General features: G+C 51.0%; 10 protein-coding genes and 3 non-coding genes across 13 annotated transcripts; 7 read left to right on the top strand and 6 right to left on the bottom strand.

The window, feature by feature from the left end:
* Nucleotides 1-264: 264 nt before the first annotated feature.
* ASPZODRAFT_117350 (hypothetical protein) lies at nucleotides 265-2,604 on the bottom strand (the record flags this gene model as incomplete). The annotated part of the gene is made up of 7 exons (XM_022721172.1): nucleotides 2,234-2,604; nucleotides 1,744-1,804; nucleotides 1,573-1,684; nucleotides 1,366-1,514; nucleotides 685-1,284; nucleotides 478-609; nucleotides 265-419 (listed from the first exon to the last, which is right to left on the bottom strand). Exons 1-7 carry the CDS (start codon nucleotides 2,326-2,328, stop codon nucleotides 267-269), a joined length of 1,302 nt encoding a protein of 433 aa, XP_022581181.1. The 5' UTR covers nucleotides 2,329-2,604.
* Nucleotides 2,605-2,778: 174 nt separating this feature from the next.
* Nucleotides 2,779-3,710, top strand: ASPZODRAFT_132780 (hypothetical protein). Its single transcript, XM_022723117.1, has 4 exons — nucleotides 2,779-2,865; nucleotides 2,935-3,007; nucleotides 3,130-3,290; nucleotides 3,353-3,710. The coding sequence occupies exons 1-4, from the start codon at nucleotides 2,799-2,801 to the stop codon at nucleotides 3,502-3,504; spliced, it is 453 nt and encodes a 150-aa protein (XP_022581180.1). The 5' UTR covers nucleotides 2,779-2,798; the 3' UTR covers nucleotides 3,505-3,710.
* Nucleotides 3,711-3,914: 204 nt separating this feature from the next.
* On the top strand, nucleotides 3,915-5,670 carry ASPZODRAFT_132779 (hypothetical protein). The gene has a single exon (XM_022723116.1). It carries the CDS (start codon nucleotides 4,220-4,222, stop codon nucleotides 5,570-5,572), a length of 1,353 nt encoding a protein of 450 aa, XP_022581179.1. The 5' UTR covers nucleotides 3,915-4,219; the 3' UTR covers nucleotides 5,573-5,670.
* A 91-nt stretch (nucleotides 5,671-5,761) lies between these two features.
* On the top strand, nucleotides 5,762-7,230 carry ASPZODRAFT_132776 (hypothetical protein). The gene is made up of 3 exons (XM_022723115.1): nucleotides 5,762-6,116; nucleotides 6,169-6,421; nucleotides 6,486-7,230. Exons 1-3 carry the CDS (start codon nucleotides 5,773-5,775, stop codon nucleotides 6,987-6,989), a joined length of 1,101 nt encoding a protein of 366 aa, XP_022581178.1. The 5' UTR covers nucleotides 5,762-5,772; the 3' UTR covers nucleotides 6,990-7,230.
* ASPZODRAFT_152116 (hypothetical protein) lies at nucleotides 7,048-8,471 on the bottom strand (the record flags this gene model as incomplete). Its single annotated transcript, XM_022725812.1, has 4 exons — nucleotides 7,048-7,230; nucleotides 7,296-7,879; nucleotides 7,973-8,134; nucleotides 8,219-8,471. The coding sequence occupies 4 exons, from the start codon at nucleotides 8,469-8,471 to the stop codon at nucleotides 7,048-7,050; spliced, it is 1,182 nt and encodes a 393-aa protein (XP_022581177.1).
* Nucleotides 8,472-10,890: 2,419 nt separating this feature from the next.
* ASPZODRAFT_152115 (hypothetical protein) lies at nucleotides 10,891-13,133 on the top strand (the record flags this gene model as incomplete). The annotated part of the gene is made up of 6 exons (XM_022725811.1): nucleotides 10,891-11,031; nucleotides 11,157-11,759; nucleotides 11,822-11,973; nucleotides 12,044-12,223; nucleotides 12,285-12,638; nucleotides 12,695-13,133. 6 exons carry the CDS (start codon nucleotides 10,891-10,893, stop codon nucleotides 13,131-13,133), a joined length of 1,869 nt encoding a protein of 622 aa, XP_022581176.1.
* A 1,795-nt stretch (nucleotides 13,134-14,928) lies between these two features.
* Nucleotides 14,929-17,123, top strand: ASPZODRAFT_132764 (hypothetical protein). The gene is made up of 3 exons (XM_022723114.1): nucleotides 14,929-15,002; nucleotides 15,088-15,619; nucleotides 15,725-17,123. The coding sequence occupies exons 2-3, from the start codon at nucleotides 15,311-15,313 to the stop codon at nucleotides 16,841-16,843; spliced, it is 1,428 nt and encodes a 475-aa protein (XP_022581175.1). The 5' UTR covers nucleotides 14,929-15,002; nucleotides 15,088-15,310; the 3' UTR covers nucleotides 16,844-17,123.
* A 304-nt stretch (nucleotides 17,124-17,427) lies between these two features.
* Nucleotides 17,428-18,123, bottom strand: ASPZODRAFT_132763 (hypothetical protein). Its single transcript, XM_022723113.1, has one exon. It carries the CDS (start codon nucleotides 17,906-17,908, stop codon nucleotides 17,534-17,536), a length of 375 nt encoding a protein of 124 aa, XP_022581174.1. The 5' UTR covers nucleotides 17,909-18,123; the 3' UTR covers nucleotides 17,428-17,533.
* An 854-nt stretch (nucleotides 18,124-18,977) lies between these two features.
* Nucleotides 18,978-20,607, top strand: ASPZODRAFT_142467 (hypothetical protein; the record flags this gene model as incomplete). The annotated part of the gene is made up of 4 exons (XM_022724856.1): nucleotides 18,978-19,167; nucleotides 19,227-19,570; nucleotides 19,632-20,115; nucleotides 20,177-20,607. 4 exons carry the CDS (start codon nucleotides 18,978-18,980, stop codon nucleotides 20,605-20,607), a joined length of 1,449 nt encoding a protein of 482 aa, XP_022581173.1.
* Nucleotides 20,608-20,802: 195 nt separating this feature from the next.
* Nucleotides 20,803-20,875, bottom strand: ASPZODRAFT_t78. Its single transcript has one exon. It is a non-coding gene; the product is annotated as a tRNA-Trp (tRNA).
* A 91-nt stretch (nucleotides 20,876-20,966) lies between these two features.
* On the bottom strand, nucleotides 20,967-21,039 carry ASPZODRAFT_t77. Its single transcript has one exon. It is a non-coding gene; the product is annotated as a tRNA-Trp (tRNA).
* A 2,135-nt stretch (nucleotides 21,040-23,174) lies between these two features.
* On the bottom strand, nucleotides 23,175-23,247 carry ASPZODRAFT_t76. Its single transcript has one exon. It is a non-coding gene; the product is annotated as a tRNA-Trp (tRNA).
* A 331-nt stretch (nucleotides 23,248-23,578) lies between these two features.
* On the top strand, nucleotides 23,579-25,681 carry ASPZODRAFT_132759 (hypothetical protein). Its single transcript, XM_022723112.1, has 3 exons — nucleotides 23,579-23,840; nucleotides 23,900-24,279; nucleotides 24,336-25,681. The coding sequence occupies exons 2-3, from the start codon at nucleotides 23,968-23,970 to the stop codon at nucleotides 25,620-25,622; spliced, it is 1,599 nt and encodes a 532-aa protein (XP_022581172.1). The 5' UTR covers nucleotides 23,579-23,840; nucleotides 23,900-23,967; the 3' UTR covers nucleotides 25,623-25,681.
* Nucleotides 25,682-25,724: the final 43 nt, after the last annotated feature.

Raw genomic sequence — 25,724 nt, 5'->3', positions numbered from 1 at the left:
CCTCGTCGAGTTGCCCAATGCGGATAAAGCTCTTCCCTGTCTGTTCAGAATTGGTTCAACTTACATGGCCTGATCGAATTCCAACCATCCCAACATACTCCGTGATCAAAGGGGGGGGGGGGGGGGGGAAGAGACCAGGGTAAATCGAGGGAAGCGGGACAACCGACTCAAGCAGACGAGGCGAGACGAGACGAGGTAATGGCGAGATGGAACTACAGAGATGGGAATGCTCCGGGCCTAGCCTCGACCACGCCATCCTAGTTCCTCTAGGAATCAGCCGTCTTCTCCAGGATGGTCTTCATCATCTCATTGCCCAGACGGAGGGCTTCGGGGAATCGAGGAGCAAAGTAAGTCTGGATCCGTTCAAAGCGATCCCGGTACGATTCAAAGTCGCCAAACGAAACGCAATCCGACCAGGCCTATATACAAAAGTCAGTGATTGTTCCGTTTGAGTGGGTTGTTATATCTTCAGCTTACCCGCGCTGCAAAGGTGAATTCAAGGTCATCGGACCGGAATGTGCTGTCGTCGATCGCCGTGTCCAACGCCTGCTCCAGAAGGTCTGGGTTTCGGAAAAGGTACTCGGTCACTCCGAGCCACAGGCGAAAGAGCTACAACCCATTTAGCAATTATAAAAAAAAAAAAAAGTGATATTATGTTTGGAGAACCGGTCCCGGTCAGCTTACCGGAGTGGAACAGATCATGTGGTCATACGGGACGATGCCGAGCTTCGACCAGCAGTCGACAATCGCAAGCAGACTGAGATGGTTGTTCGGAGGCGACTGGTCGCGAGGCGTGTTGCCGAGCGAGAACCGATCGAGCACCTCGTCCTTGAGCAGGAGATCCTGACCCTCCGTGTCGGACCGGAAGACCGCCGCGCCCGCAGCCTTGACGCGACGCTTGAGCTCCTCGCGATGACCTCCGATCATGAGCTTGTATAGTTCCGTCACGGACTCGGCATACTGGCGGATCTGCTTCTTCGCCGCCGGATTGAGGATGGCCAGCCCGGCATAGACGTGCCATTTGTTGGCATAGATCCGCAGCGTGATGTTCATCTTCACATTCTCGATGCCCCCCACCCACCGCGAGATCTCCCACGGAAACTGGTTGTTGGCCTGCCATGCGGTCCCCATACTCAGGAACGCAGCGTGCGTGACCGCTTGGGTATCGGCGGTGATCCGGTCGTGCGCTTCGCCGCTGAGGTGGACATACTTTGATCCAAACGATGAAAAGACATCCTCGACGAACCGTACGCTCTCGTCCGAAGCTCGATGTTGGATAATGACCTATCAGTAGACGAATGGACCCCATCAGCGATTCAATATATCCTTAAGACCATGGGTGCCGTTGTGACTTGGGAAGCATACCAGAGGCTGCCCCTTGGGGTTGACCTTAGGTCCATGAAGCGAGTGGCAAGATACAATCTCTACATCCGTCGGCAGATGTTTTTCAAATGCAGCCAGCTCGGGCGCTTTGCAAGACGTTTGGCCGCCGACAATAGCGCCGACCTTGGTTGCTGTCCAGAACGGTCAGACCACAAGCTCTCTGGCCATATGGGGCTTTTGCTCACATACATGGGCCATACTGTGCCACTACTCGATCGATCACACCAGCCTCTACACTGTAGATAATGAAATCGCTAACCCGGGAAACCAGGTGTCCATTGGGGAATATTTTGATCCTTTGCTATTCATACGAATGAGTTTTTGGGGATAGGGCAATGAACACGCTGGCCACCAACGTACTTGAGACGAAAATTCACTCTGCAAGTCTTCGTAGTTGTCAGGCTTGTCACAGGCATTGACCCTTCAATGATTACGCGAGTTAGTCTCAATATACTAGGGTGAAAAATGAGTCACCGAGAGAGAGAAAAGGATGGATGGGAGAATGAACCCGACAACCTATTGATTTCATGCATTAGCCAATCTGGTCAAAACAATTCATTGCAGATAGAAAAGCATAGCAATAGCATGACAGTATCAGACAAGAAAAAATAAGGTAGCTGAGATGTTACATCAGTGACAACCCGGACGCCTTCCAACAATACCAGAATGGTATATCGGTATGACCCCCGAGTCATGCTCGAGCCAAATGCACTCAAGTCATCATACTAAAGGTGCTTGCAAAAAAAATCCACAAAATAGAAAAAGCTCTTACCTGTTCAAAAGAATACGGCGGCAACACACCCACACAGACCAGGTCGACATAAAGAAAAGCAAGGTACAGCAAAATTACCTCCATCCTGCAGCACTCAGCCGCTGAGCATACATCTTGCCCATATCCCCCATGCCAATGATGCCGATGGAGGCATTTTCCTGGGTACGCGCCATCGCACTGGAGTCTCCTGCGTTGACCAGGGCCAGCTGGTACGAAAACAAGGACCCAAGTATCAAGACACCAGACTTGTTTCACCGTCAGACACGGTCAAGGATGTAACCCTTTCGGTGGCCGTTGGTTCTTCTGTCTTTCTTTCTTTCTTCCTGGTAGGAGGAGATGCGGACGAAGAGAAGGTTGAAAACAACCACACAAAAATTTAAATAGACGCTTCACGGCCGGGCCGACTAATGGCCGAGCCCCGCTCCCTTTTCTATGCCTCAGGCAGCCATTCGCTTGAGAGTGGCCCGTGAGCATACCGAGCCAATCAGCGCCCGTCTTTTCTCTCTAGGGCACACACCGACCCGTTTTTCCCGTATCGGGCGTGGGAGGACATTGGCATTTTTTTGGCCCAGCGAGCGAAGTCGATCTTTCTTGACTCTCTCCATATTCCATCCACAAACGACCTCAGTCAACAACAGTCGCAATGGCCCCCAAGAAGACCAACCCCGCCGTTAAGGAGAACGTCTCTCTCGGCCCTCTGGCCGGAGATGGTATGTTGATGAGTGTCCTGGAAATTTGGTTCTGTGCAGGATGTTGTGTCTAATCATACCGCTTTGCAGGCAAGCTTGTCTTCGGTGTTGCCCGTATCTTCGCCTCCTTCAACGATACCTTCGTTCACGTCACCGATCTGAGGTTGGTTTATTTTTTTATACCCTCGGTGAAAAGCGGCTGGACAACTTGATGGGAAACCGGACCGTCGAAAGCCAGCGAATTTACAAATGGGAATGCGGGGCTAACTTATTGTCTTCATACAGTGGTCGCGAAACCATCTGCCGTGTCACTGGTGGTATGAAGGTCAAGGCTGACCGTGACGAGTCCTCTCCCTACGCTGCCATGCTGGCTGCCCAGGACGTTGCTACTCGCTGCAAGGAGCTTGGCATCAACGCTCTCCACATCAAGATCCGTGCCACCGGTGGTATGTCTCCAGATACTTAACAGCTCTTTTTTTTTAATTTCTATATCTGATTCATATTGCAGGTAACGGTACCAAGACCCCCGGTCCCGGTGCTCAGTCCGCCCTCCGCGCTCTTGCCCGTTCCGGTATGAGAATCGGTCGCATCGAGGACGTTACCCCTACTCCCTCCGACTCGACCCGTCGCAAGGGTGGTCGCCGTGGTCGTCGTCTGTAGGTATGTGCGGGCGATCTTCTTGCCTCGCGTGCTACTTTCAGTCGTCACGGGAGGACAGGAGGTTTCCAGCAAGCGCCTGCGTTTGCGAATGTGGATGGAATAGACGCGAAGAACGGCATCTCTCGCCTGGTCTTCATCTTTTTCTCATACCTGAAAAAATCATGTCGGTATTCTTCTTGGCTGTAGGCACGCCATGCTGTTCCTACGTTACATCAATGCATGTCTCGTCCTAGGGGATTCGCCTTCTTCTTTGCTCTCGTTCTGAGACAGATATCTTTTTTTTCGTAGCCTCCGTAGATCTTTCTATTACCGGTTCATATAAGCGAGAAACTCCTATGGTTACGCAAGCAAAACAGGGAAAAGATTCTCACTCCACCCAAGATATTATCAGATCGGCCAGGCCATGATGTAACGCTTTCCTACCGCCTTCCCGTGGAATCACCACCACGACTTTTTTTATTCGTATCTCAAGCACACCACATAAATATCCACATGGGGACCAGTGAGTCTCACTGTCTATTGAGCAGCGTTATCGAGTGATTGTCGGGAATCAGTCATGAATCACTGCTAGCTCGGGATCTTTTTCCGTCCGCATCTTCCAAGATTTTCGGGGTGTAAAAAGGTGCTTTCTTGTAAACTTTCCTTTCCAGAGAAAAGGCAGCCGAATCAGTGCTGAGGGGGGTTTAAAAGGTTCTCACGTCGATTATAACTAGCCATGAGTTCGCCGTTTTTGCCATCTCCGACTATCCTTGTCCCCCACCTGCCGCCCAAAACCTTCGTCGGCCTGGACCTCATCAGTTTCACGTCCACAGCCAATTTCCATGGCGTCAAAGGCCTACCGAACGGCTGGCATTTTCTCTACACGGGCACGACGGAGAGTTTCTCGCTCAGATGCGGGGGGTGGTTTCATGTAGGCGCCATCAGCGCTGCGCACAGTAACAGCCGGGCGCTGCTTTCCACGCGCGGGGAGGCACTGGATAAGGATATCTTTATTTGGAAATGGGACTCCGACATCGAGGCCTTGGTTCCTCTCAGGGGGGCCAACGATGCAGAACTACAAGAAGCCATGCGTTACAAGGCGAACCTGGGCCATCTGTGGCAGAATGGCGGGCTCTTTCAGTATCGGAGCCGGGTGACGCAGTCATTATCATCGGCGAGGGCGGCCGCGACGCAAACCGCAGACGCTGATGAAGAATACGAGAGCGAAGAAGACGCACAGATCGATTGGCGCAATCTGACGGATAGACTCACGCCCAAGCTGCTTTCGCGGATCGTTGGGAGCCCGTCAACGGATCTTAATGGGCGGCCGCGGTGGGCAGTCACGTCTGCCAGCAGTGCGAGCAGGGATGCGGACAATATTCCGGGCATTGAATATGGAGCCGAGGAAAAGGAGCAGGAGTTTACTTTCCTCCCTGTGGACCTCAAACGCACCTGGCGGGAGGGGGCTGTCGGACGCGAAAGAACAGAGGCTGCACAAGATCGGTCCTGGGCGCTTGGAGATCTCATCCGTCGCTTCTCGGGTACCCCTCCCGATGTGACGAAGGAAGATGAACGGTGGGGGGAGTTGCAGATAGTGGGCGAACTACAGTTCGCCTTCTTGATGGCTTTGACGATCATGAACTACTCTTGTCTGCAGCAATGGAAGCGATTGCTGGAACTGATTTTGACCTCTCGGCGCGCCATTACTGAACGGGAGCCTTTCATGGCAGAGGTCATTCGCCTGCTACTCAACCAACTGAAGAGATGCGATGACGTGGAGGGCGGGTTCTTCCAGACCGACGGAGACGGCGGCGGCGAGTTCCTACGGAAACTGCTGACGAGATTCAAAACTTATCTCGACGAGGAGGTGAACGGTGTCGAATCAGCCGTCAAGACCGCCATGGATGAACTAGACGCCTGGGTCAAAGAGGAGTACGACTGGGAATTGAGACGCGAGGCCATTGTCCGACGAGGCATGCTGCAGCTGGAAGACGGAGAACAAGTAGAGATGGATGTGGCCGATGCAGACGCTGATGAGGAAAGCGGCGAATACGCCCCGTTGGTGGTCGACCTTGAAGACTGTTCATAGAATAGAATGTACAATTTCGCGTATTATACTCAGCCTTATATTAAAATGCGGATAGATTAACTTATCTAGGGATTGGATTCCGTAATACCATGATGTCACCCAGGAACGTCGAACAGTATGTGTCATATGCTTGGCTCAAAAAAAGACGGAAAAAGACAAAAAAAAATAAGAAATAAGAATTGATTCAACGAATTATCATCATGTCGAACGATCTTCACCTCCCTTCATCGTCCAAGACGGTCGCCGTTCGTGTCATCGACACGACGACGGAATTGACCCTCCCGATCGACAACATCCTGTGGCCGCGAGTTCAAAGCCACAAAGAACTATTCTTCCCCTCGTACGCCTTCCTCATCGAGCATGGATCGTCCGGACGACGGCTGCTATTCGATCTGGGCCTGCAGAAGAACTGGGAGGACCTGGCACCGACAACGGTGGCCGAGATCAAGAAGGATAAATGGCAGGTCAAGGTGGAAAAGGACGTGGCAGGCATTCTAGACGAGCATGGATATCCCAGAGAGCAAATCGAAGCAATAATATGGAGGTAAGCGCAACCTATATGGACAAGCCTATCTATATGTGATGCTAATTCGCAGCCATCATCACTGGGACCATGTCGGAGACCCTTCCACCTTCCCGGCCTCAACATCCCTCATTGTCGGACCAGGCTTCAAGGAAAGATACCTCCCAAGGGGGAAGCCCATCGCGGGCTCTTCCATCAAGGAACAATATTACCAGGGGCGGAGCTTGCGCGAAATCGAGCGCCACGAATTCACCCTCGACCTCGCCGGATTTGCTGCATTTGACTACTTTGGCGACGGAAGTTTCTATCTCCTCGATACGCCGGGTGTAAGTCAACCAACCTCTCCAGTGTGTATATGAGATCCGACTCTCTCTCTCTCTAACTATTAAGCATACCATCGGCCATATAAGCGGTCTCGCCCGCACAGGACCCGACAACACGTTCATCTTCCTCGGCGGCGACATCGCCCATCACTGCGGTGAGTTCCGCCCCAGCGCCCTGTCTCCTCTTCCCGACAGCATCTCCCCAAGCCCACTGGAGGCGACCTCCCCGCGGCCCTGTCCAGGCGACTGGTTCGCCCGCGTCCATCATGCCTGCTGCACAGATCAACCCTTCTACCGGATGGGCACGTATCCCGATGGGTCCGGGGTGGCGACCGACCTCGCCCGCGCAGAAGACAGCCTCGCAACGCTGCAGCGCTATGATGCACACCCGGCGAGCGTGTTCGTCATCCTCGCGCACGACCCGGCCATGCGTGGCGTGATCGACTTCTTCCCGCTTGAGGCTAACGGGTGGAAAGAGAAGGGTTGGGCCGAGAAGACGCGCTGGGCTTTCCTGGCGGATTTCAGGGAGTCAGTCGTCACGCATCTGAACGGGGCCATGAAGTCTTTCTAGTACAAACATAATCATATAAAAATGAATCATTAAAAAGAACTCTTATTGTCTACTTTATTCAAATTATATTCTTCTCGCTCTCCCCCTCAATCACATATGCCCATTCGTGCTCCTCCCGTCCGTACATGATGGCTTCGAGCCAGGTCTTGATCTGCGCGGCGTATCCGGCACGTTCGCCCTCGGAAAGCAGGGTGATGTCGAGATCTCCGTCTCTGATCAACATGATGGGTGTGATGAAGAACTAGATAAGTAAAGATTAGCAACAGACATCAGCAGCAGGGAAGAGTAAGTGAAATTCTAGCTTACAGCAGTGCCAGAAACAAAAGCTTCCACGATACAACCCTCTTTCCACGCCTGGGTAAGCTCATCCATCGTAAAGGTACGCTCGACGACCTCCACGGGCGCCAGACCACCGACTTGCTTCGTGGCCAGTCTCGAGAGCGCGAGTTCCAGCACGCTCCGACGGGTAATACCCGGAAGAATGATCTGGGTGTCGAGCGGTGCGGTGACGAGCTCGCGCTTACCCGTCGTCTTGTTATCCCAGACAAGGAAGAAGTTGCTGGCCCCCGCCTCGGTGATCTGGCGGTCCGGGCCAAATAGCCACAGGGCCTGGTCGAACCCGGCAGCCTGGGCCTGGCCGTGGAACTGCAGGGAAGGGCCGTAGTTGGCGCCCAATTTGGCGGAGCCAAACCCGCCGGGCCAGGCTCGGATGGTCTCCGGTCGGGAGGCGAGAAGCTTCAGACCGATCTTCTGCGATGGGTCGGGCCAGGGAACGGCAATGATGAAGAGGAGCGCCTCCTTGGGCACCTGCACGCCCAGTTGTGTTCCGTTGCCGATCAGCGTGGGGCGAATGTACAGGAATCGACCGGGTCTATCTTTGGGAAGCCAACCTAAACACCGTCGGTTAGAATGATCTTGCTAGAAGCTCTAAAAGGTAACCAGAGGGGCTAGGGATGAGGGGAAGGGGGATGATGAAGACTCACGAGGCCCGTCAATCTGCAAAAGCTTTGCAATCAAAAGCTTGAGCTCTTCAGGCTTGAACCCTGGCAGAGAGATTCGCTGCGAGCTCATGACAAGTCGCTCGCCATTGCAGTCGGGACGGAACAGACGCAGTTTCCCATCGTATCCTCGGTATGCCTTCATGCCTAGAAGATGAAGAAGAAGAAGAAGAAGAGAGTCAGTGAGAATGCACCACATCACCATTACCCGCCGCCTGTCTTCTGACTTACCCTCGAAACACTCTGTCGCGTAGTGCAGGCAAGACGCCGTCGGGGGGATGCTGAGGTTCTGAAAGGGCTTCACCTCCGGCGTGTCCCATCCTGCACTCGACGTCCACCGCACGGTAACCATATGATCTGTACAGTGGGAATGGCTCAATTCCTCGGGAGACCCAGGCAGAGGGACCTCCCGGGGAGTGGTGGTACGGGTCACCTTGATGAAGGAGGCATCAAGCTCCGGCAGAGTAGGAGCAATAGAACCCATGTTTTGAAAAGGAATATCTGTCTGTCTGTCTGTCTGTTTATTCACGTCCGATGTCGCTTGCCGGTTGATACTTTTATAGAGTGGTACAGGTCACACCGGAATCAGGATGCAACTATGAGTCACACCGTGAGGAATGAGGACAAAAAATATAGGTAAATAAAAGTGAAAAAAACGGCACAAAATGACAATTAAGAGGGATCTTAAATAGCAACTGGAAGACACTTTTTTTTCTATCCGCCTTCCAAAGGTAAAAAAAAAAAATTGTGTTGCCGCGACCCAGCGATGGTTTTTTGCCATCGATATCCGAGATCCGATAGCGATGGAAAGACATCCAGTGCAACTGGCTCTCATACCCACTCATCATCGCCGACATTCAATATCTTCAAATCCTGTGTGTCTCTTTGCCTTTTCCAACCGCTCAAGCTTCTGTCAGACCGAAAGATTCGCCCCACTGGTCCCCCCCTTTGCTCCTCACGGCATGCCGATTCTAGCCGCCAGCATTCTGGTCAGGGCAACTGATATACCGTGAGGACAAAGACAAAGGTCTCAAGAATGTTGGTAGTGGGCAATAGTTACTCCGTATATGTACTCCAGAGTAGTGCTTGGTACATAAAGACAAAGATACCATTGAGGTCACCCTTGGCCCACTAACCTGGAACTACTGGTACAGGGGTACCCATGTCAGCAGGAACCAAAATCATTCATGGCATATATATTAATAATTATATACAGTTGACTCAGGTATTTAGTATAGGTATAGATATCTGGACATGTTGATGGCTACTTTATGGGGCTCTATGTCTGGTTGCTGTCTATAAGTTGAACTGGTAGTCTGCTACATATGCTAGGTAGTTACCTAATAGTCTAGTAGTGTAAAGCGCTGGCATATACGTTTGTAGCACTAATTAATTCTCATATTCCTCAGGGTAGAGGAATGATGAACTGTAGAGTAAGTATAAAATAACCAGTCTTACCTCATTTATATCCAAGACGGCCAACAAAAGACAATAGATGAATGGTCATCTCTCTATGTACTCCATAGTGCTGCCTCACATGAAGGCAGTAAAGCATGACGATGTACTCCATAATAGTATTGTCTACTACATAAAGCCACCACATCCTGTAGTGCCGGATCCCTGTTGGGTGATCCACTTTGGTCCGCAAATTATTTCCGAGTCAACGTCGTTCGCGAATCGTTTTGTGCGCAGGAAATCAGCTGGCGTCCAGATCGCCTGCTACATCGCCCGTTCTGTAGAACAAGACCCGGCAGCCGACTTCTCAGTCGGCACCCAGGTTAATTAGCGGTACAAACGCCAGCGGAGAAGGGAATTCCGAAACAATTATCAGGGTATGACATCATAAGGGTGGGCAGACCTGGCAAGGGGTGTTCAACAGCGACATCATCGTGGATCGTCTTCCACAACAAATGGTGGGCTGGGAGTCGGGACTGCTTATAAGGGCCTGATGGACCAGAAATCAACTCCTCATTAGCCGAAGGAGGATGGTTTCTATCATTCTCACATCACTCTCTGAAGTCTCTGGAGAAGGGAGGATGACCGCAGCCGGTTTGCAGCTGGATCTCGCTTGCGGTTCGCCAATCGTGCATTTGGAACGACCTGTCAGTTCTTGTTTCTCGCACGCATGGTTGAGGCCAAGGACGAATTGGCTAGAACCTGTCTGGCCCTCCAGCCATGTTCAAGGAACAAAGGTGTCCCCTGAACCAATAAGTCTATCCTCCGGTTCTCTCCACTTCTCCATGGGAAAAGTGAAAAACAAAAAACAAAAAAAAAAAAAAAAACCAAGGCGTCTTGCATCGGTCCATAAATCTATTGTCAACAAGTTCTCGCAGTGTTCCAGTGTCCCAATAGCCTGGTTGGCCTGGTTAGCCTGATTGTTCTGTTCAGTTTTCCACTGCCAGTCAGGTTAGACTTCTGACAGTCTTTATATCGAGGGGAAGGTGTATTTGGAATAGACCAGCCGGACCAGCCGGACAGCATACCCATATTAAATGACATTTGCTGGATTCGAATCCTTAGACCTGCTCTCCGCGACGGTGGCCTGTTAGTCTTTCGGTGGCTACCTAGGTACTCGAGCAGCCGCAACAAAAAGACAGAAACTGCTGGCCTGGAGGCCAGTCGCACCCAAGATACATTCGGCCTGATTCTGCTTCACCCCCTCTCCTGCGGGTGCTCGCAATCAGTTAGCGCGCTTGGTTTGTGGGATTCTGGTGCTCGAGACGCGCGCACACACACATGCCTCAACTAGCAGGGATCCATCAAGCTCACTTCTCTCCCTTAACTCTTTGTCAAAGGCCAAAGGATTCTGCAACAACTTAAAAAACCAAGTTGCATCTGTTGATGATAAATTCACACGAGCACCCCAGCTCGTGCAATGAGAGTGGCCACCACGGTCCAAAGCAATGAACCCCCGCGAGACTTCGAGGCGGCTTCCACCGTTGGCTCCCGGCCCGCAAATACCCATACTACCGATATCGACGGCGATCATACGACCCAAGAAGAATTCGACTGCTTGCCTTGCTTGTAAGCAGAGCAAGAAAAAGGTATTGTCTCTTTTGGCACCGACCTCCTCCAATTTCCCCCTAGCCCTGATCTCTCTTTCTTAGCGAAATCAGTGGTGTCAATTTTAAGATCCCCCTGGACTGACAGCGTGCTTTGCTATCTTCAGTGTACCGGTCCACCACCACCCTGTAAAACTTGCGAGGCCACGGAAGGAGAGTGTATCTTCGACGAAACTCTCGATCGTAGGCGCAAGGTTGCCGTCAAACGCACGATTGATGAACTCGAATACCACAAGGATGTGCTCCATTCCTTGCTCGGATTTCTTCGCTCAGCGGACCCTGAAAATATAGCACGGCTCATGGCGGTGATACGTACCAACGCTTCTTTGGAGGATATTGTCACTGCAATCAGTCAAAATATCTTCGACTACCCTAGGTTCACGTCACCCCTATGCAGAAACTGTGCAGATATTGATGAGCGAGAGGCCCAACTCTCGCCTCTCAGCACAGAGTCTAACCAACGGCGATCGTTTGTGTCGTTGGAAAAACTCTGCGATATTCCCCTGTTCAGAGTCCCGGCTAAGCCTTGGACCAGTGTCACCGATGATGACCATCTTGTCTCACATTTAGTGTCCCTGTATTTCACGTGGGATCACCCATGCTCCCAGTTGATTGATCAGAAATTGTTTCTAGAGCACATGGTATCGAGAAATACGGACTCGGAATTCTGCACCCCCTTTCTGGTCAATAGTCTGTTGTCAGTGGCAAGTGTATGTGTCTATATCCGGTCTGACCTAGGATCCTGGCTGATAGCTGACGTGGCGCTGGGTAGGCATATTCTGACTTGCCAGAGGTCTTAGCCGTTACTCATGGTGTGAACTCGTGCGGTCAACATTTTTATGATGAAGCAGAGAAATTGTGGAAAGCCGAGGAAGGTCGGGCGACGCTTGTGAATATTCAAGGAATTCTTCTCTTGGGCTGCTTGTACGTCATCCAGGGCGATCTCATTTCCTCCTATCTGTACCTTCGTGGCACGGCTAACCCTTTTCCTTAGCCTTGAGGCTCAGGGAAAACCCGAAGCTGGCTGGCTGATGATCAGACAAGCCGTGCAGCTAGCCCAAGACTTTGGAATATTTCAAGTTCCCCGGATACCGTACCGGAATCCAAGGGCCATTTCAGCAGATATGCAGCATGTAGCCGCGCTCACAGCTTGGGGTGTCTTTATTCTCAATTGGTATACATCCCCCCCCCCACACGTTGTTCCCGGTCAAGGGCCATTTGACTGATCCATTCAGCCAAATGTCGATGACACTCCGAAAGATTGCCAACTTAGGTAGGCCGATCTTCTGGCCATATGCTCAAAAACACCACAGCGACGGCATTGCCTGGACGCCGTATCCTCGTTCCAATCAGATCGAATGTACATCGAGACCCGCACTTCTTCGATGTGTCATGACTGAATTGATCAAACTGATGGAAATCGCGTGGGAAATTCATGGGCTGCTGTTCGAACGGGCCTTTGGTAGTGATCCTGGGGACATCTGGGCTGCGGCCAGTGACTTTCATAGACGACTTCAAAACTGGTCACGGAACTTGCCGAAGGCGCTCGATATCGATGACCAACCAGTGCCACAGGTGCTGTTCCTGCAGTAAGAGAGATTGGCCGATCGACTATTTCCGTCGCTAATGAGAATTGCCTGAGTAGTACAGTCTGTCACCAGAAGATTATAGCACTTTTCAGTATCTTCGTTGAGAGCCCCGATTTCGCCTTCACTCCCCATCCATCTCTATCAAAACAGGCCGAAGGGATACGGTACCAGTCTGCGAAAGAGATCGCTCGATTCCTTGCTATACAGCGGCGGTTCTATGGTCTCAAGCATATACCGTACCACATGCTTGAAGCCACCCGGACTAGTCTCCTTGCGTTGCTTCCGGATCTGGAGAGTGATGAGTCGGTGGAGGCGTTTGCTGAGCTCTGCCAGCACATCCGTGCATTCAGTACAAGGTTCAAATCTGCCAAAGATGCCATTGAGGTTATCAAGTCGACCGCCCGCAAATTATGTATCAAGTTGCCAATTGGTGTGGCCTCCCTCCTCGATGATCCCGGAACGTATGCCGACCACGCCCAGGATCTGCACGGATGAAAAAAACAAAAACAAAAAAGGCTATCTGAGATCCTCTGGCATGGAGAGGAGAGCACTGGTTCTAGGTTGTTGGATTTCCTCGGGACTTGGGAACAGTACTGAGAAAAAAAAAATCAGGGGTTGTTCAGCCGCGTCACGCTGGTAAGAGACGGATCGAAAGAGAAGCCTCGGGGAACAGAGGAGGAACCGGTAATCGTCTGCCAGCCAAGGATCTGAAAGCTCTTTCCTTCGCCGGGTAAACCGTTCGTTCTTTGGTGAGGTTATTTCGACGGATATCGGTACAAATTCGAGTGGATCTAACGGGGAAAACGCATTCTTTGTTCTGTCATTAGGCCGGGCATTTCCCGGCGACCGTGTGTCTCTCCATTCTCTGCTATCCAGTGCCGAGGATAGGGGTCTGTGGGATAATCTATGGTGCAGAATTGGGTACGATCTTTCCGTTGGGGTTGGATGAGGAGAAAAAGGGTGGGTAAGTAATGAGGCTCGTCATTTCGGTCTAGGCTGTTAGAGAGACATCCTTGGAATTACCAGAGTGTAGGAAGGGGCTTAAACCCTGATATGCAGTTACCCTGAGAGTGCCAAAGCCAGTAGGGAAAAGCCTGGAGGAGAGGAGAGGAGAGGAGAGGGGAGGGGAGGGGTTTCCTGGCAGTGAGAGGAAGGGTAAGACCTCTTTCTTAATAACCCAGAGGCATCCATTTGGCGCGTGCACTTCCTGAATAGGTAGGGCCAGCCCAAGCGGCACCCGACAGTCCCGCGAGCTGGACAGGGGACAAGGCCGGTTTCTGGTAGGAACAGAAGCAGAGTCGCTGTCTTCAGGGGCCTTTTAAAATACCATAATTGTCTTCTCTGGGACCACCAGGAACCCAGGTACCTACCTGACTAGAGCTGACTACGGAGTAAAGACAGACGACTGGAAGCTGTTCCCACGTCGTATGATTGGCTGGTATCCTGTACCGGTGATCTATCATGGTATTGTAAGGTAATAACTCCTTGAAGATCAGTCTTCTGTACGTAACTAACCAGGTAAGGCAGGAGGTTGGAGCTTCCATTCCTACCTATCTAACTCCTAGGTGACCAGGCACCTAGGTTCCTCATATATATCTCCCAGTAGAGTAGGAGTCATCAATAGGTAGTACCTAGTAGGTAGGGGGTACCTAGTAGTTACTGAGTACTGCAATGGCGAGAAGGACTGACAGTGCCCAGTGCCGTGGCCATATGTGCACGCCGCCATCCCGAGCCAGCCATGAAAAACTTCAGTATCGGGTATTTTTACCAATTTTCATTCTGGCAAATTTTCTCAATTTTAATGAGGGAATTTGTTTTAGTTAATAATTAGTGACCATCGGCTTCACCTGTCAGCCACACTGCTAAATTCCTCCTAGTACCTGCGTATATTAAAGTGCCTACTAGAAGCCTAGGGGTATAGGTTCCTACCTAGGTACCTACCTTAGTACTAGGTGGTTTAGGTAGGTACTCTCTGTTATACAGAACTATACCTACATACTACTAATAGGCAGGTAGGTAGTAAGTACCCCGTACTCAATCCCGTCAAAATATTTATTATCGAGGCTTCTCTTTTGCCTTGTGTATGGGGTGACTAGAGTCCAAACTTCGGGCTTAGAATCCCACTAGCCACAGTTACTGTACGTCTATACGAATCTAGGACTGAGCAATAGACTTGCCTATTGAATATTGCCCAGGTAGATACTTGGATTATAACTAACTACCTACCTGCGTAACTATAGCTACCTACATCTCAGGTAGCCCACGAAGAACAACCTCAAATCAACGTCTGAGACAATTCAGCACAATGATTTCCATTGAATATAATCTAGGCTGGAACATCTCTTGTCAGAAATTCTAAGCAAGGTATTTTACTATCAAATATTGAAGTATATCGTAGTAAGGAATGCAGTTCATATCTGACTCAGCATGTCTGTTATGCATCGATAAGATAAGCACAACGAACATTCACAAGCGAAAACCCTCAAAACTCGAACTCCGCCAAAACGAATCCAAAACCCACACGCCGAACGCTCAACTCCCACGACGACGTGCACCCCCCCCCCTTCCCTTCCGAACGGCCCGCCATTGGACTTGACAGGGCCTCTTCGATTCTCGGACAGTTGCAAATCTCTCTAAGAGAGCTTTCCCTTCCCCCCCAACAAATATCGACCATGTCGTACGAAGAGCGCGCCAACGCGCACCCCAACCTCAATGACGAGTCCGATGTCGAGGAAGAAGCCCTCGTCAATGACTACCGTGAGCAGGTTCACTTCGAAGATGGCATGAGCGATTTGGAGAGGACGACGTCGCTGGGTGCTGCTTCTCAAACACAAGATCTCCAGGCGCAGCTGGCCGCCGCCGCGACCCCGCTGGAATACCAAGCGACCCTCGAGACCAAGTTTGCCAGCTACGACAACTACTGCAGCCTTTTCCACTATATCCTCAACTCGGACGGTCCGGTTGAGCTGGAGGTTCCTTCTGTATGATGGTCCTGTTGTTGCTGTTGTTGTTTTTTTTTTTTTTTTTTTTGGAGTCTTGAATATGAGTGGGGTCATGAAACTGACTGGTTTCTTTTCTTTCTACAGTACTTCTGGGCTTGGGACGTGATCGACGAGTTCATCTACCAGTTTGAGTCGTTCTGCCGCTATCGCAATCGTGTTGCCCGCAGCGGATCCAACGAGGAGGAGGCCCAGCTCCTGCGGGAGAACCCCAACACCTGGGGCTGCTACTCGGTGCTCAACGTCCTCTACTCCCTCATCCAGAGATCGCAGATCAACGAGCAACTGGCCGCCATCAAGCGCGGGGAGGACCCTCTGGCTGTTGCTGGGGAGTACGGTTCTCGCCCGCTTTACAAGATGCTGGGCTATTTCTCGATCATCGGCTTGCTGCGCGTGCACTGCCTGCTGGGCGACTTCAGCCTGGCCCTCAAGACGCTCGATGACATCGAGATGAACAAGAAGGCCATGTTCGCGCGGGTAATGGCCGCCCACTTCACGACGTACTACTACGTCGGTTTCTCCTACATGATGATGCGCCGCTACGCCGACGCCATCCGCATGTTCAGCCACATCCTTGTCTACGTCTCGCGGACAAAGAACTTCCAGAAGGGCAGCAGCTACGATGCCATTGCCAAGAAGAACGATCAGATGTATGCTCTGATTGCCATCTGTGTCGCCCTCCACCCGACTCGCCTCGACGACACCATCCACTCCGCCCTCCGCGAGAAGTACGGCGAGCAGCTCAACCGTCTCCAGCACGGTGGCCCCGAGGCCCTCCCGCTCTTCGAGGAGCTCTTCCGCTCGGCCTGCCCCAAGTTCATCAGCCCCACCCCGCCGGACTTTGATAACCCGGCCGTCAACATCGACCCCGTGGACCACCACACCGCCATCTTCATGGACGAGGTCAAGAACACCCTCTTCAATCCCACCATCCGCTCCTACCTCAAGCTGTACACCACCATGGATTTGAAGAAGCTGGCCGGCTTCCTCGAGGTCGAGCCCGAGAAGCTCCGCTCCTGGCTGCTGATCAACAAGCAGCGCAGCCGCCAGGTCCGCTGGGTCGACGGCGGCCTCCTCGAGGGCGACCCCGTCATCTCCAACGATCTCGACTACGCCCTGGAGAACGATCTGATTCACGTCAGCGAGACCAAGGCCGGTCGTCGCCTTGTGGACTGGTACTTAAGAAACCTTGCCCGGGTGTACTAGAACGTTCTTTTATGCTTCGAGCTAGGGCACTACTTCTTTGGAAGAGGCAAAAAAGAAGTATCTCAAAAATGGAAGGACGGGACGTCGGCATTTAATGGGTACAGCAGAATACTGTATCGGTAATCTGCACGATATTTCAAAAGGAAAAAAAAAAAAAGCCAGCCCTGCAGCTGAAGTGACCTCCCCGGTGTACTTCTTGCGCAGAAAAAGCCAATGATCAAATGAATGAGACTCAACGTTGATCTAGACCTGTTAACTCTTTTCCCCTCTACCCTGATTTCCCTTCTTGTCTTAAATTTTCTATCATGTTCAAGAAACCAAGGGGCCACTGTTGCTCACCCTCCCGTGGTTCCTAGTTTTTAAAATCAGGGGGAATTATTCTCGGAGGCGTACATGCTGATGTTTCTTTTTTATTTTACCTGTCTTCTGCGCTTTTTGTTCACGGTTTACTTTGATTACTTTTCGACGCCGTGGCTAGTTGGAGGGGAAGAAAGATGTAGACATGAAACATGCAAAAATGATACCGATTTCAAACATAGCATACGTACAGTACAGTACACTATATACTGATGATAAAAAAAAGCGTGGTGAGAGTAGGATGGGTCATTTCAATCAAGTCTATAAATGATTTTAATGTACAAGAGGGAGGGAGATTAGCTATATAGTAGTTACAGGGAAGGTCAGGTCAGATCAATCCTTGACATCAAAACTCGTGCCACAGCCACAGTTACTCGTTGCCCGCGGATTATCCACGATCTTGAACTGGCTCCCGATCAACTCCATGGTATAGTCGACCGTGCTGCCGGACAGGAGCTCCAGCGAGGGCTCGTCCATAACGACCTTTGCGTCGCCTGCACTTTCGGCAGGCACACCGTCCTCGGCCTCAGCCTCGAAAATTGTATCTTCTTCCACATCGATCTTGGATGCCGACTCCAGCGACATCAGATACTGGAAGCCATGGCATCCTCCGCTGGTCACTGTGATGCGTAGGTGGTGGTATGGATTCTCCTCCTTGGTGGGCGAGGGCGAAGACGACGGGTCTGTAATTGCTCGGAGACGCTGCATTGTCAATATATAGATTTTTGAAAACAAAGAATAAAAAGACAAAAAAGACAAAAAAAATACTGGACTCAATCGACGGCCAAGTATTAAGAATAAATAAAAAAACATACAACAGTAGGGATTCGCTGGTGGTCACCCACCCAACTACTAACCTACCGGCGTGTGGCTTAAGTACGGCTGAGCGGACGGGAAGCCCTGTTTTCCACACCCTGTGGTCGTATGTGATGGACAAAGATAGAAGACGAATTATAACGGCCTAGGTCTGGCCGTGTCTTCATCTCAAAAAGTTGCAGAGTCCCGTCCACAACCATACCCGGCCACAGCCACCACCACCACCACCAATATAACACAGAAACAACAGCAGTATGTATAGAAAGCAAACGGGTTCAACATACTTCTGCAGCCCTGGACGAAATGTTGATCATCAGTGCGTTGCCCTCCTCATCGGATCGCGGGTTCTGCGTTACTCGAACAGCCGGTCGGGCAGTCGAGGACGAGAACGCATGACGCTGGGAGGGAATAGAAGAGACGCAGCCTGGGACCTGGTATCTCGGTTTCGATATATGCCGGCTTATCGATGCATGGTCGAGCGATGCGGAGAAGCCCAGAGACGGTCGGTAGTTTGACGGCGAGCGACGCGGTTGGGGAGCACACAGGACGGAGGATAGTCGACGCTGTCGGGTCAAGCAACGGGTAAACGACGACGAGGTTGGGCGAGACATGATCTTCGGCCAAACTCCTCTGTTTTTGAGGCTCAGGAATCGATGGCAGAGAGTCAAGACTCGAATTAATAATAATTGTGATTCTGCCGGCGACGCTTATTATCACCTCGGGCGATGCAGGCATTAGTCAGGCCCTCGGCAGAGGTGCCTATTGGATGGTCGCCACCGGTGTCAGGCGGCAGAATCTCTCGCCGCCTGCCATGGACAATAATGGCTGCGGGGTTCGAATGCCAGACGGACTGCGAGACAAACGGTTACCGTGTCTGGAATTACAGGTGGAGAGTGTGCTGATCTTGTATAGGTAGCACTTCTGTATACTGTCTGCGTTTCTCTTTTCAGGGTCATTCATCATGGGATCCCGACAGCACGTCCGAGATATCAAAAGCGGCCCCCCGCTTCCCTATCGAGATGATATCAGAGCACATAAGAGGGAGTATGCTGAGGCCCTTGATGCCAAGGACCCCCTTCGTCACTTCAGAGAAGAATTTATCATTCCGTCGAGGAAGGATCTGAAGAGGAAGACGCTTGCGGTTGATCAAGGTAGGCTTTTGTGCTAACCCTCGGTTGTCGCTTATGACTCGTTGCTAACGGAGCTATAGAAGACGACTCGTCTCAGCCGCGGTGTATCTACCTCTGTGGAAACTCCCTCGGGCTCCAGCCTCGCACTGTGCGAAAGTATATCGACTACTACCTCCGAACATGGGCAACGAAGGGTGTCACCGGACATTTTGTACCACACGACGACCAATTACTCCCTCCGTTCGTGGACGTCGATTCTGCCGGCTCCAGGCTCATGGCTCCAGTGGTCGGGGCGCTGGAAAGCGAGGTGGCGGTCATGGGCACGCTGACTGCCAATTTGCATTTTCTGATGGCGAGTTTCTACCGCCCGACAAAGGACAAGTATAAGATCATTCTTGAGGGCAAGGCTTTCCCGAGCGATCATGTATGTTAAGTCTTATTGTCGACAGGACCCTAACGTTTGCTCGGTCGCTGATCTGGTTTAGTATGCGGTTGAGTCGCAAATCAGACACCACGATCTTAGCCCGGAAGATGCCATGGTTCTCATTGAGCCGGAAGATCAGGATCGTCCACTGTTGGATACGGACCAGGTCATTCGCGTCATCGACAAGCATGCTGCGGAGACCGCTCTGATCCTCCTTCCAGCCATCCAGTATTACACCGGACAGTACTTTGATGTCAAGAAGATCACAGAGTACGCTCACTCCAAGGATATCCTGATCGGCTGGGACTGTGCCCATGCCGCGGGCAACGTCGACTTGCAACTGCACGAGTGGAACGTGGACTTTGCCGCCTGGTGCACCTACAAATACATCAACAGCGGGCCTGGTGGAATGGCCAGCATTTTCGTCCATGAAAAACATGGACGTGTAGAAAAGGGGGAGAACGGTCTTGGGAGCGAACCCTTCCGACCCAGATTATCTGGATGGTGGGGTGGGGACAAGGAAACGAGGTTTCTCATGGACAACAGTATGGATGGACATGCACCTTCTTTTTATGTCTTTGTTTATTTCTTGTTAACCATCTCCAGAATTTATCCCCCAAGCAGGTGCCGCAGGTTACCAGCTGTCGAATCCCTCCGTCCTAGACTTGAACGCCGTTGTTGCCTCCCTCGAGCTGTTTAACCGCACCAACATGTCTGATCTCCGCAAGAAATCCCTCGAGCTAACCGGCTACCTAGAACATCTCCTGCTAACATACCCTCTCGATGCCACACCGGAGGAGAAGCCGTTCAAGATCATCACCCCCTCGAATTCGGGGGAGCGTGGCGCCCAGTTGAGCCTGCGTCTGAAGCCAGGCATCCTGGAGCATGTCCTGCAGCGTCTCGAAGATAACGGGGTTGTCGTTGATGAGAGGAAGCCCGACGTCATTCGCGTCGCCCCGGCACCACTCTACAATACCTATACGGAGGTATGGGAGTTCTGCCGGGTTTTCTACGAGGCATGCAACGCAGAGGCATAGGCGGCAAAATGACAATGCCCCATTGAATATTAGATTTAATGAGGAATAAATTGTGCCAACCCTTTGTATTTTATGATGGATGGGATAGTAAATTGTAATTTTGCCACCAACCAGGCAAGGAAGGGTAGGTATCTTTTTAAAAGGGAAAAAAAAAATACCGTATGAAAAAGAACCAAAATAATAGAGAAAAAAACATGACCCCAACCCGACTTGAACGGATAACCTTGTGATCTGGAGTCACACGCGCTACCAATTACGCCATAGGGCCTTGTTGAAACGCTTTGAATCGAACTGGGGATTGTTTGTCTAGGGCAAGAAACTTGTGGTTGAAAGAAATAAAATAAGGGGGGAAAAAAAGATGACCCCAACCCGACTTGAACGGATAACCTTGTGATCTGGAGTCACACGCGCTACCAATTACGCCATAGGGCCCTGTTGAAACGGCGGGCGCTAAATAAATATATAATATAAAACTCCCTTCATATTACCCTCACCAATTACATTTAATCTTCTATATTGTCTTGTGAATAATTATTTTTCTTTTATTATAATAGGGTGTATCTCTATAGTTATCTTAATTATAAGTCTACATGACTGTTTACCTGGCTAGTAAGTAACAGTTATAGTTAAGATCACAATATATACTCCTTTAACCTGGTACTAGACTAGGGTTAAATGTGCCTATATATATTGAACTTGGGAATGCTTCTATGATAGCAAGTTGAACAAACTGGGTTAGATAAGCATAGGTGGCCTACTGAAACTGAAAATATTCCCTAGCCATCCATAAGAAGATGGAAATCGCAGGCCCTTTTATAGGCACATCTCCTAGCTAGTAGTTATATACTAACCACCCTAGAGCAGTAAGATGCACATAAAGCACCAGAATGTTCTTTGATGCCCACACAACTAATACACGAACATACCACACCCACATGAGATCATAGACCTGTAATATACCACAATGCCTCACAGACTAGAGTGATAAAAAGGGAATAGACATACCAGAGACAAGCACTGATACCACAGCCCAACCATAAGCAAGTAGATATATCCAGAGATGAGCCATGAAGTTGATGGACCGCCCCTCGCCGCATAAACACAGGTAACCATGCGACACGCGGAAAAGACCGAGGCGGCCCGGTCTGGCGAATAACAGAGGAAGTGTGTATCAAGTAAACCCGAACGAATCACGCTGTAGATGCGTGTCGAGCGGAGTGAGGTCACCGAGAGGGGAGAACCTATCGCCCGAACGCTCGATAGCGCCATTTCTAGACCCCAACTGCAGAGAGGGTCGAGTCTGGTTTATTGTTTGACCATAACCATGTCCATGGCTGCCGAAGCTGGTGCACCTAGAGCATAAGCACAGAAGAAGCTGCCCGAGATGATACCCGAGGAATGAGTGACTATCCAGAAAGACGAAGCACATGTGACTGGTATACAACTGCAAGCCTTGGGGAGCCCTCAAAAAAGACACCAGATGACTCTACTGGGGCCTGCGGGGGATTTTGTCAATCGAGCGACGGCGGCGTCACTGCAAGAGCCGCCACACGATTTTTTTTCCGGGACAGCTCTCGCCGATGAGCCGTAAGGAGGAAAGTGATCGATCAAGACAAAACAAGGTGAGCCGGCCAGAGCGATCTGGAGAGAGAGAGAGGCGTGATGCTTCACAAACTCCCCTAGCTAATCGCAGATAGAATGTAGCCTTGTAGATTTTTGTAGCTTTAGTCACTCACAGACCTGCCAGACATCGGAGCCACTGCCTGCCGTCGACGGAGGAGGGGAAAAGAAGGCCACCGTAAGAGATGTGTGAGGTCGTCGAGTGACTTCTCCAAGGGCACTCATCTCCATAGAGAGAAGAGGTCATGAGAAAATAGCCAATATAAAGACTGAAACTCGAGAATGCATCCCCGGATGGCCAGCGTGAAATAAATCGGCCACTGGACCATGAAATAGCCAAGAAAGGAGCTTGAGCTTCTCATATATTCGTCTTGACATACTGCTTTAGCGAGACCTAGGATCCAAGACTGGTATGGAGGCTGTGGTTTCCACGTAGCGACCATAAGCCGGGTTGCCCTTATAGCATACCGATCTTTGTTGCTGATAGCGACTATACATCTATAATTATCAGTCAGTAGAAACTGCAAATAGTCACTGCTTCGAAGAAAGAAACCGAATCTTCACGTCGAGAGCCAGGCGGATGGCAGCTGCCTGGAAAGGGCTGCCTTGAACCAACGAATCTCATAGTATTGATGCGGCGAACTGCGAAGAGGAAAGAAACCCCTCGATATAAACTCTTAACGGAGATGCTGGTATCCAGATACCAGAGGAACTGCTGGTTGAGTAATCTGGTAGGTGTTATGCAAGTGTGGTGGTAGGTAAGCTAGTCGAGGAAATCTGTATGGCGTTGGACGAGCACACGCCTGAACCAGACATTAGTACTCTATAATCAGTAGCCTAATAATAGTGTAAAGAAAGAACAAAAGAGTCTGCCATTAATGATCCAAAAAAAGAAGCCATTCAAGCAGAAAGAAAGCCTAGTTTCAAGTGTAGAGAAAGAAAAAAAATGACCCCAACCCGACTTGAACGGATAACCTTGTGATCTGGAGTCACACGCGCTACCAATTACGCCATAGGGCCTTGTTGTATACCGGAGCCATTCTTGATAATATAAGCAAAACCAGAAAACCAAGACCAATCTACCACCTATTAGTATCATCGTCTTTTACCACGCGTGTAACTTTCAATACTATTTACCTCTAATCTGTATATCCATGCTGAGAAATTTATCTAACTGACCGACCAGCAGAGCCTGCAAGCACAATTTAAGCTCTTCCACGTAGTACGAAGCAATGCTTACTTCGATGTCTGGTGGATACCCACATGTGTCAAAAACGGTCTGCTTACCAGAAAGGGATAGCATGGTTATCCCTGCAAGATTGTGTAGACCGACTTCTTTCCAAGGTTCTACCACGTCTACAATCGCGAGGGTATCCCTTTTCTGAGTCCCCTTTCAACGTTTTTTCCGAGTCGAATGATCTCTTTCTACACGATCAAGCCGCTCATTCACTCTTATTGGCAGGCAGAAGCGCCAGACAGGTTTTATTCCGCCATCTTGTCGCTGAAACTTGAGAACGATGAGTAGGCGACGCTTTCGGACCTCCGACAAGTCGGTACTCGGCACCACTTTGCATATGGACCCAGCGACCCAGCCAATATGAAGGATCATATATGTAGGAGATCCCAGAGAGATGAGGTGGCGGTTGACTTTCAATAATATTAACAACAATAGGTGCCCCACTCTTTGTGGATTGTTCTTGTTGAGTAATTCTCTGGGTGTCGTCGCGGTTGTGGTCTCCAATGGCTACGACAACCCCTACCGAGCATGTCGACAACGAGACAGTCCTGTCTGCAGACGGCATCGACTTGGCGAATGTGAAGACCGAAGGTCCCGGCGGCGATGGTGTGCTGACGCCTGCCGCGTTGGCTGCATCCGATGCCGAGTACTCTGTATTCACGGCCGCTCAAAAACAATATATCGTCTTCACGGCATCGTGGGCAGGCTTCTTCTCGCCAGTGTCGACACAGATCTACTACCCAGCGCTGGACACATTGGCTAAAGACCTTCATGTGTCCAGTTCGCTGATCAACCTGACATTAACCAGCTTCATGGTTGGTCGACCTTGTGTATACTACTCGGACCGAATTTCAACTAATAATATCTGTAGATCTTCCAAGGACTCTCGCCTATGTTCGTCGGGGACTTTGCGGACAAGGCTGGTCGTCGACCGGCATACATCATCTGCTTTGTCATCTATATCGCTGCAGACATCGGCTTGGCGTTGCAGGACAAGTATGTCGCCCTGTTTCTGCTGCGGTGCCTGCAGAGCGCCGGGAGCAGCACCACGATCGCTCTCAGCTCAGGCGTAGTGGCGGATGTGGCTACCGCGTCGGAGCGAGGTACATACATGGGCATCGTGACTGCGGGTAGTCTGCTGGGCCCATCAATTGGCCCCGTGATCGGTGGCCTGCTCGCGCAGTACCTTGGCTGGCGGGCGATCTTCTGGTTCCTAGCTATCTTCGCGGGCTCCTGGCTGGTCCCCTTCCTGATCTTCTTCCCGGAGACGGCGAGGGACGTTGTCGGCAACGGCTCGATCGCGCCCCAGCACTGGAACATGTCGCTGATCAGCTACCTGAAGACGCGCAGGATTGCACGTGAAACCGGCGGCGAGGTCAGCACTGCTCCGCGCCGCAAGGTCGGTCTTCCCAACCCGATGAAGACGCTGGCGATTTTGTTCCAGAAGGACACAAGCATTATCCTGCTGTCGAACGCGCTTCTGTTTGCCGGCTTTTACGACGTCAGCGCCTCGATCCCCAACATATACAAAGAACTGTATGGTCTCGATTCCCTGCAGATCGGCCTGTGTTATATTCCCTTTGGGTTGGGTGCATCGATCGCCTCCATCGTCAACGGCAAATTCCTCGACTACAACTACCGCCGCCTGGCCAAGAAGTTGGGCTTCCCCATGGTGAAGAACCGGCACACCGACCTGCGCAATTTCCCCATCGAAAAGGCCCGATTGGAGATCGCGTTGCCCTTGCTCACCATCGGCGGAATCACGGTCATCCTGTTCGGCTGGTTCTTACACTTCGGCCTGCCCCTCGCTGCGCCGACGACCATCCTTTTCTTCATGGGGTTGTCGCTAACGGGCTCCTTCAACACCGTCAGCACCTTGCTGGTTGACCTCTACCCTTTTAGAGCTGCGACAGCCACCGCCGCCAACAACTTTGCCCGGTGCCTCATTGGCGCGGGGGCTACTGCTCTCCTCGACCCCATGCTCAACGCCATGGGCCGCGGCTGGTGCTTCACCTTTATTGCCCTCGTCATGATGCTCACCGCTCCGCTACTTATGGCGGATATCCACTTCGGTCCGCTGTGGAGAGAGGAGCGCCGCCTGCGCGAAGAAACAAAGAGTGTCGAGGATGCCCGGCAGAAGGCAGCAATAGATGCATAACTACAATACACACATATATACTTCGTTTTAATATACCACGCAAATTAGAAAATCCAGTGCTTTATACAACTGTTTGTCTTTTTCATCTAGCTAGACCGGTAT

Source organism: Penicilliopsis zonata (genome assembly GCF_001890105.1).
Source record: "Penicilliopsis zonata CBS 506.65 unplaced genomic scaffold ASPZOscaffold_7, whole genome shotgun sequence".
In the NCBI taxonomy this organism is placed as follows: Eukaryota; Fungi; Ascomycota; class Eurotiomycetes; order Eurotiales; family Aspergillaceae; genus Penicilliopsis; species Penicilliopsis zonata.
This window is presented reverse-complemented; position numbering and strand designations above follow the sequence as displayed.

Excerpts from the sequence above, each read along its gene's own strand:
- ASPZODRAFT_132780 (XM_022723117.1), top strand. The coding sequence starts at position 2,799 with ATGGCCCCCAAGAAGACCAACCCCGCCGTTAAGGAGAACGTCTCTCTC. Across the intron at positions 2,866-2,934 it reads CGGCCCTCTGGCCGGAGATG|GCAAGCTTGTCTTCGGTGTT; the intron begins GTATGTTGATGA and ends ACCGCTTTGCAG. Across the intron at positions 3,008-3,129 it reads GTTCACGTCACCGATCTGAG|TGGTCGCGAAACCATCTGCC; the intron begins GTTGGTTTATTT and ends GTCTTCATACAG.
- ASPZODRAFT_132779 (XM_022723116.1), top strand. The coding sequence starts at position 4,220 with ATGAGTTCGCCGTTTTTGCCATCTCCGACTATCCTTGTCCCCCACCTG.
- ASPZODRAFT_132776 (XM_022723115.1), top strand. The coding sequence starts at position 5,773 with ATGTCGAACGATCTTCACCTCCCTTCATCGTCCAAGACGGTCGCCGTT. Across the intron at positions 6,117-6,168 it reads ATCGAAGCAATAATATGGAG|CCATCATCACTGGGACCATG; the intron begins GTAAGCGCAACC and ends GCTAATTCGCAG. Across the intron at positions 6,422-6,485 it reads ATCTCCTCGATACGCCGGGT|CATACCATCGGCCATATAAG; the intron begins GTAAGTCAACCA and ends CTAACTATTAAG.
- ASPZODRAFT_132764 (XM_022723114.1), top strand. The coding sequence starts at position 15,311 with ATGTCGTACGAAGAGCGCGCCAACGCGCACCCCAACCTCAATGACGAG. Across the intron at positions 15,620-15,724 it reads TTGAGCTGGAGGTTCCTTCT|TACTTCTGGGCTTGGGACGT; the intron begins GTATGATGGTCC and ends TTCTTTCTACAG.
- ASPZODRAFT_132763 (XM_022723113.1), bottom strand. The coding sequence starts at position 17,908 with ATGCAGCGTCTCCGAGCAATTACAGACCCGTCGTCTTCGCCCTCGCCC.
- ASPZODRAFT_132759 (XM_022723112.1), top strand. The coding sequence starts at position 23,968 with ATGGCTACGACAACCCCTACCGAGCATGTCGACAACGAGACAGTCCTG. Across the intron at positions 24,280-24,335 it reads TGACATTAACCAGCTTCATG|ATCTTCCAAGGACTCTCGCC; the intron begins GTTGGTCGACCT and ends TAATATCTGTAG.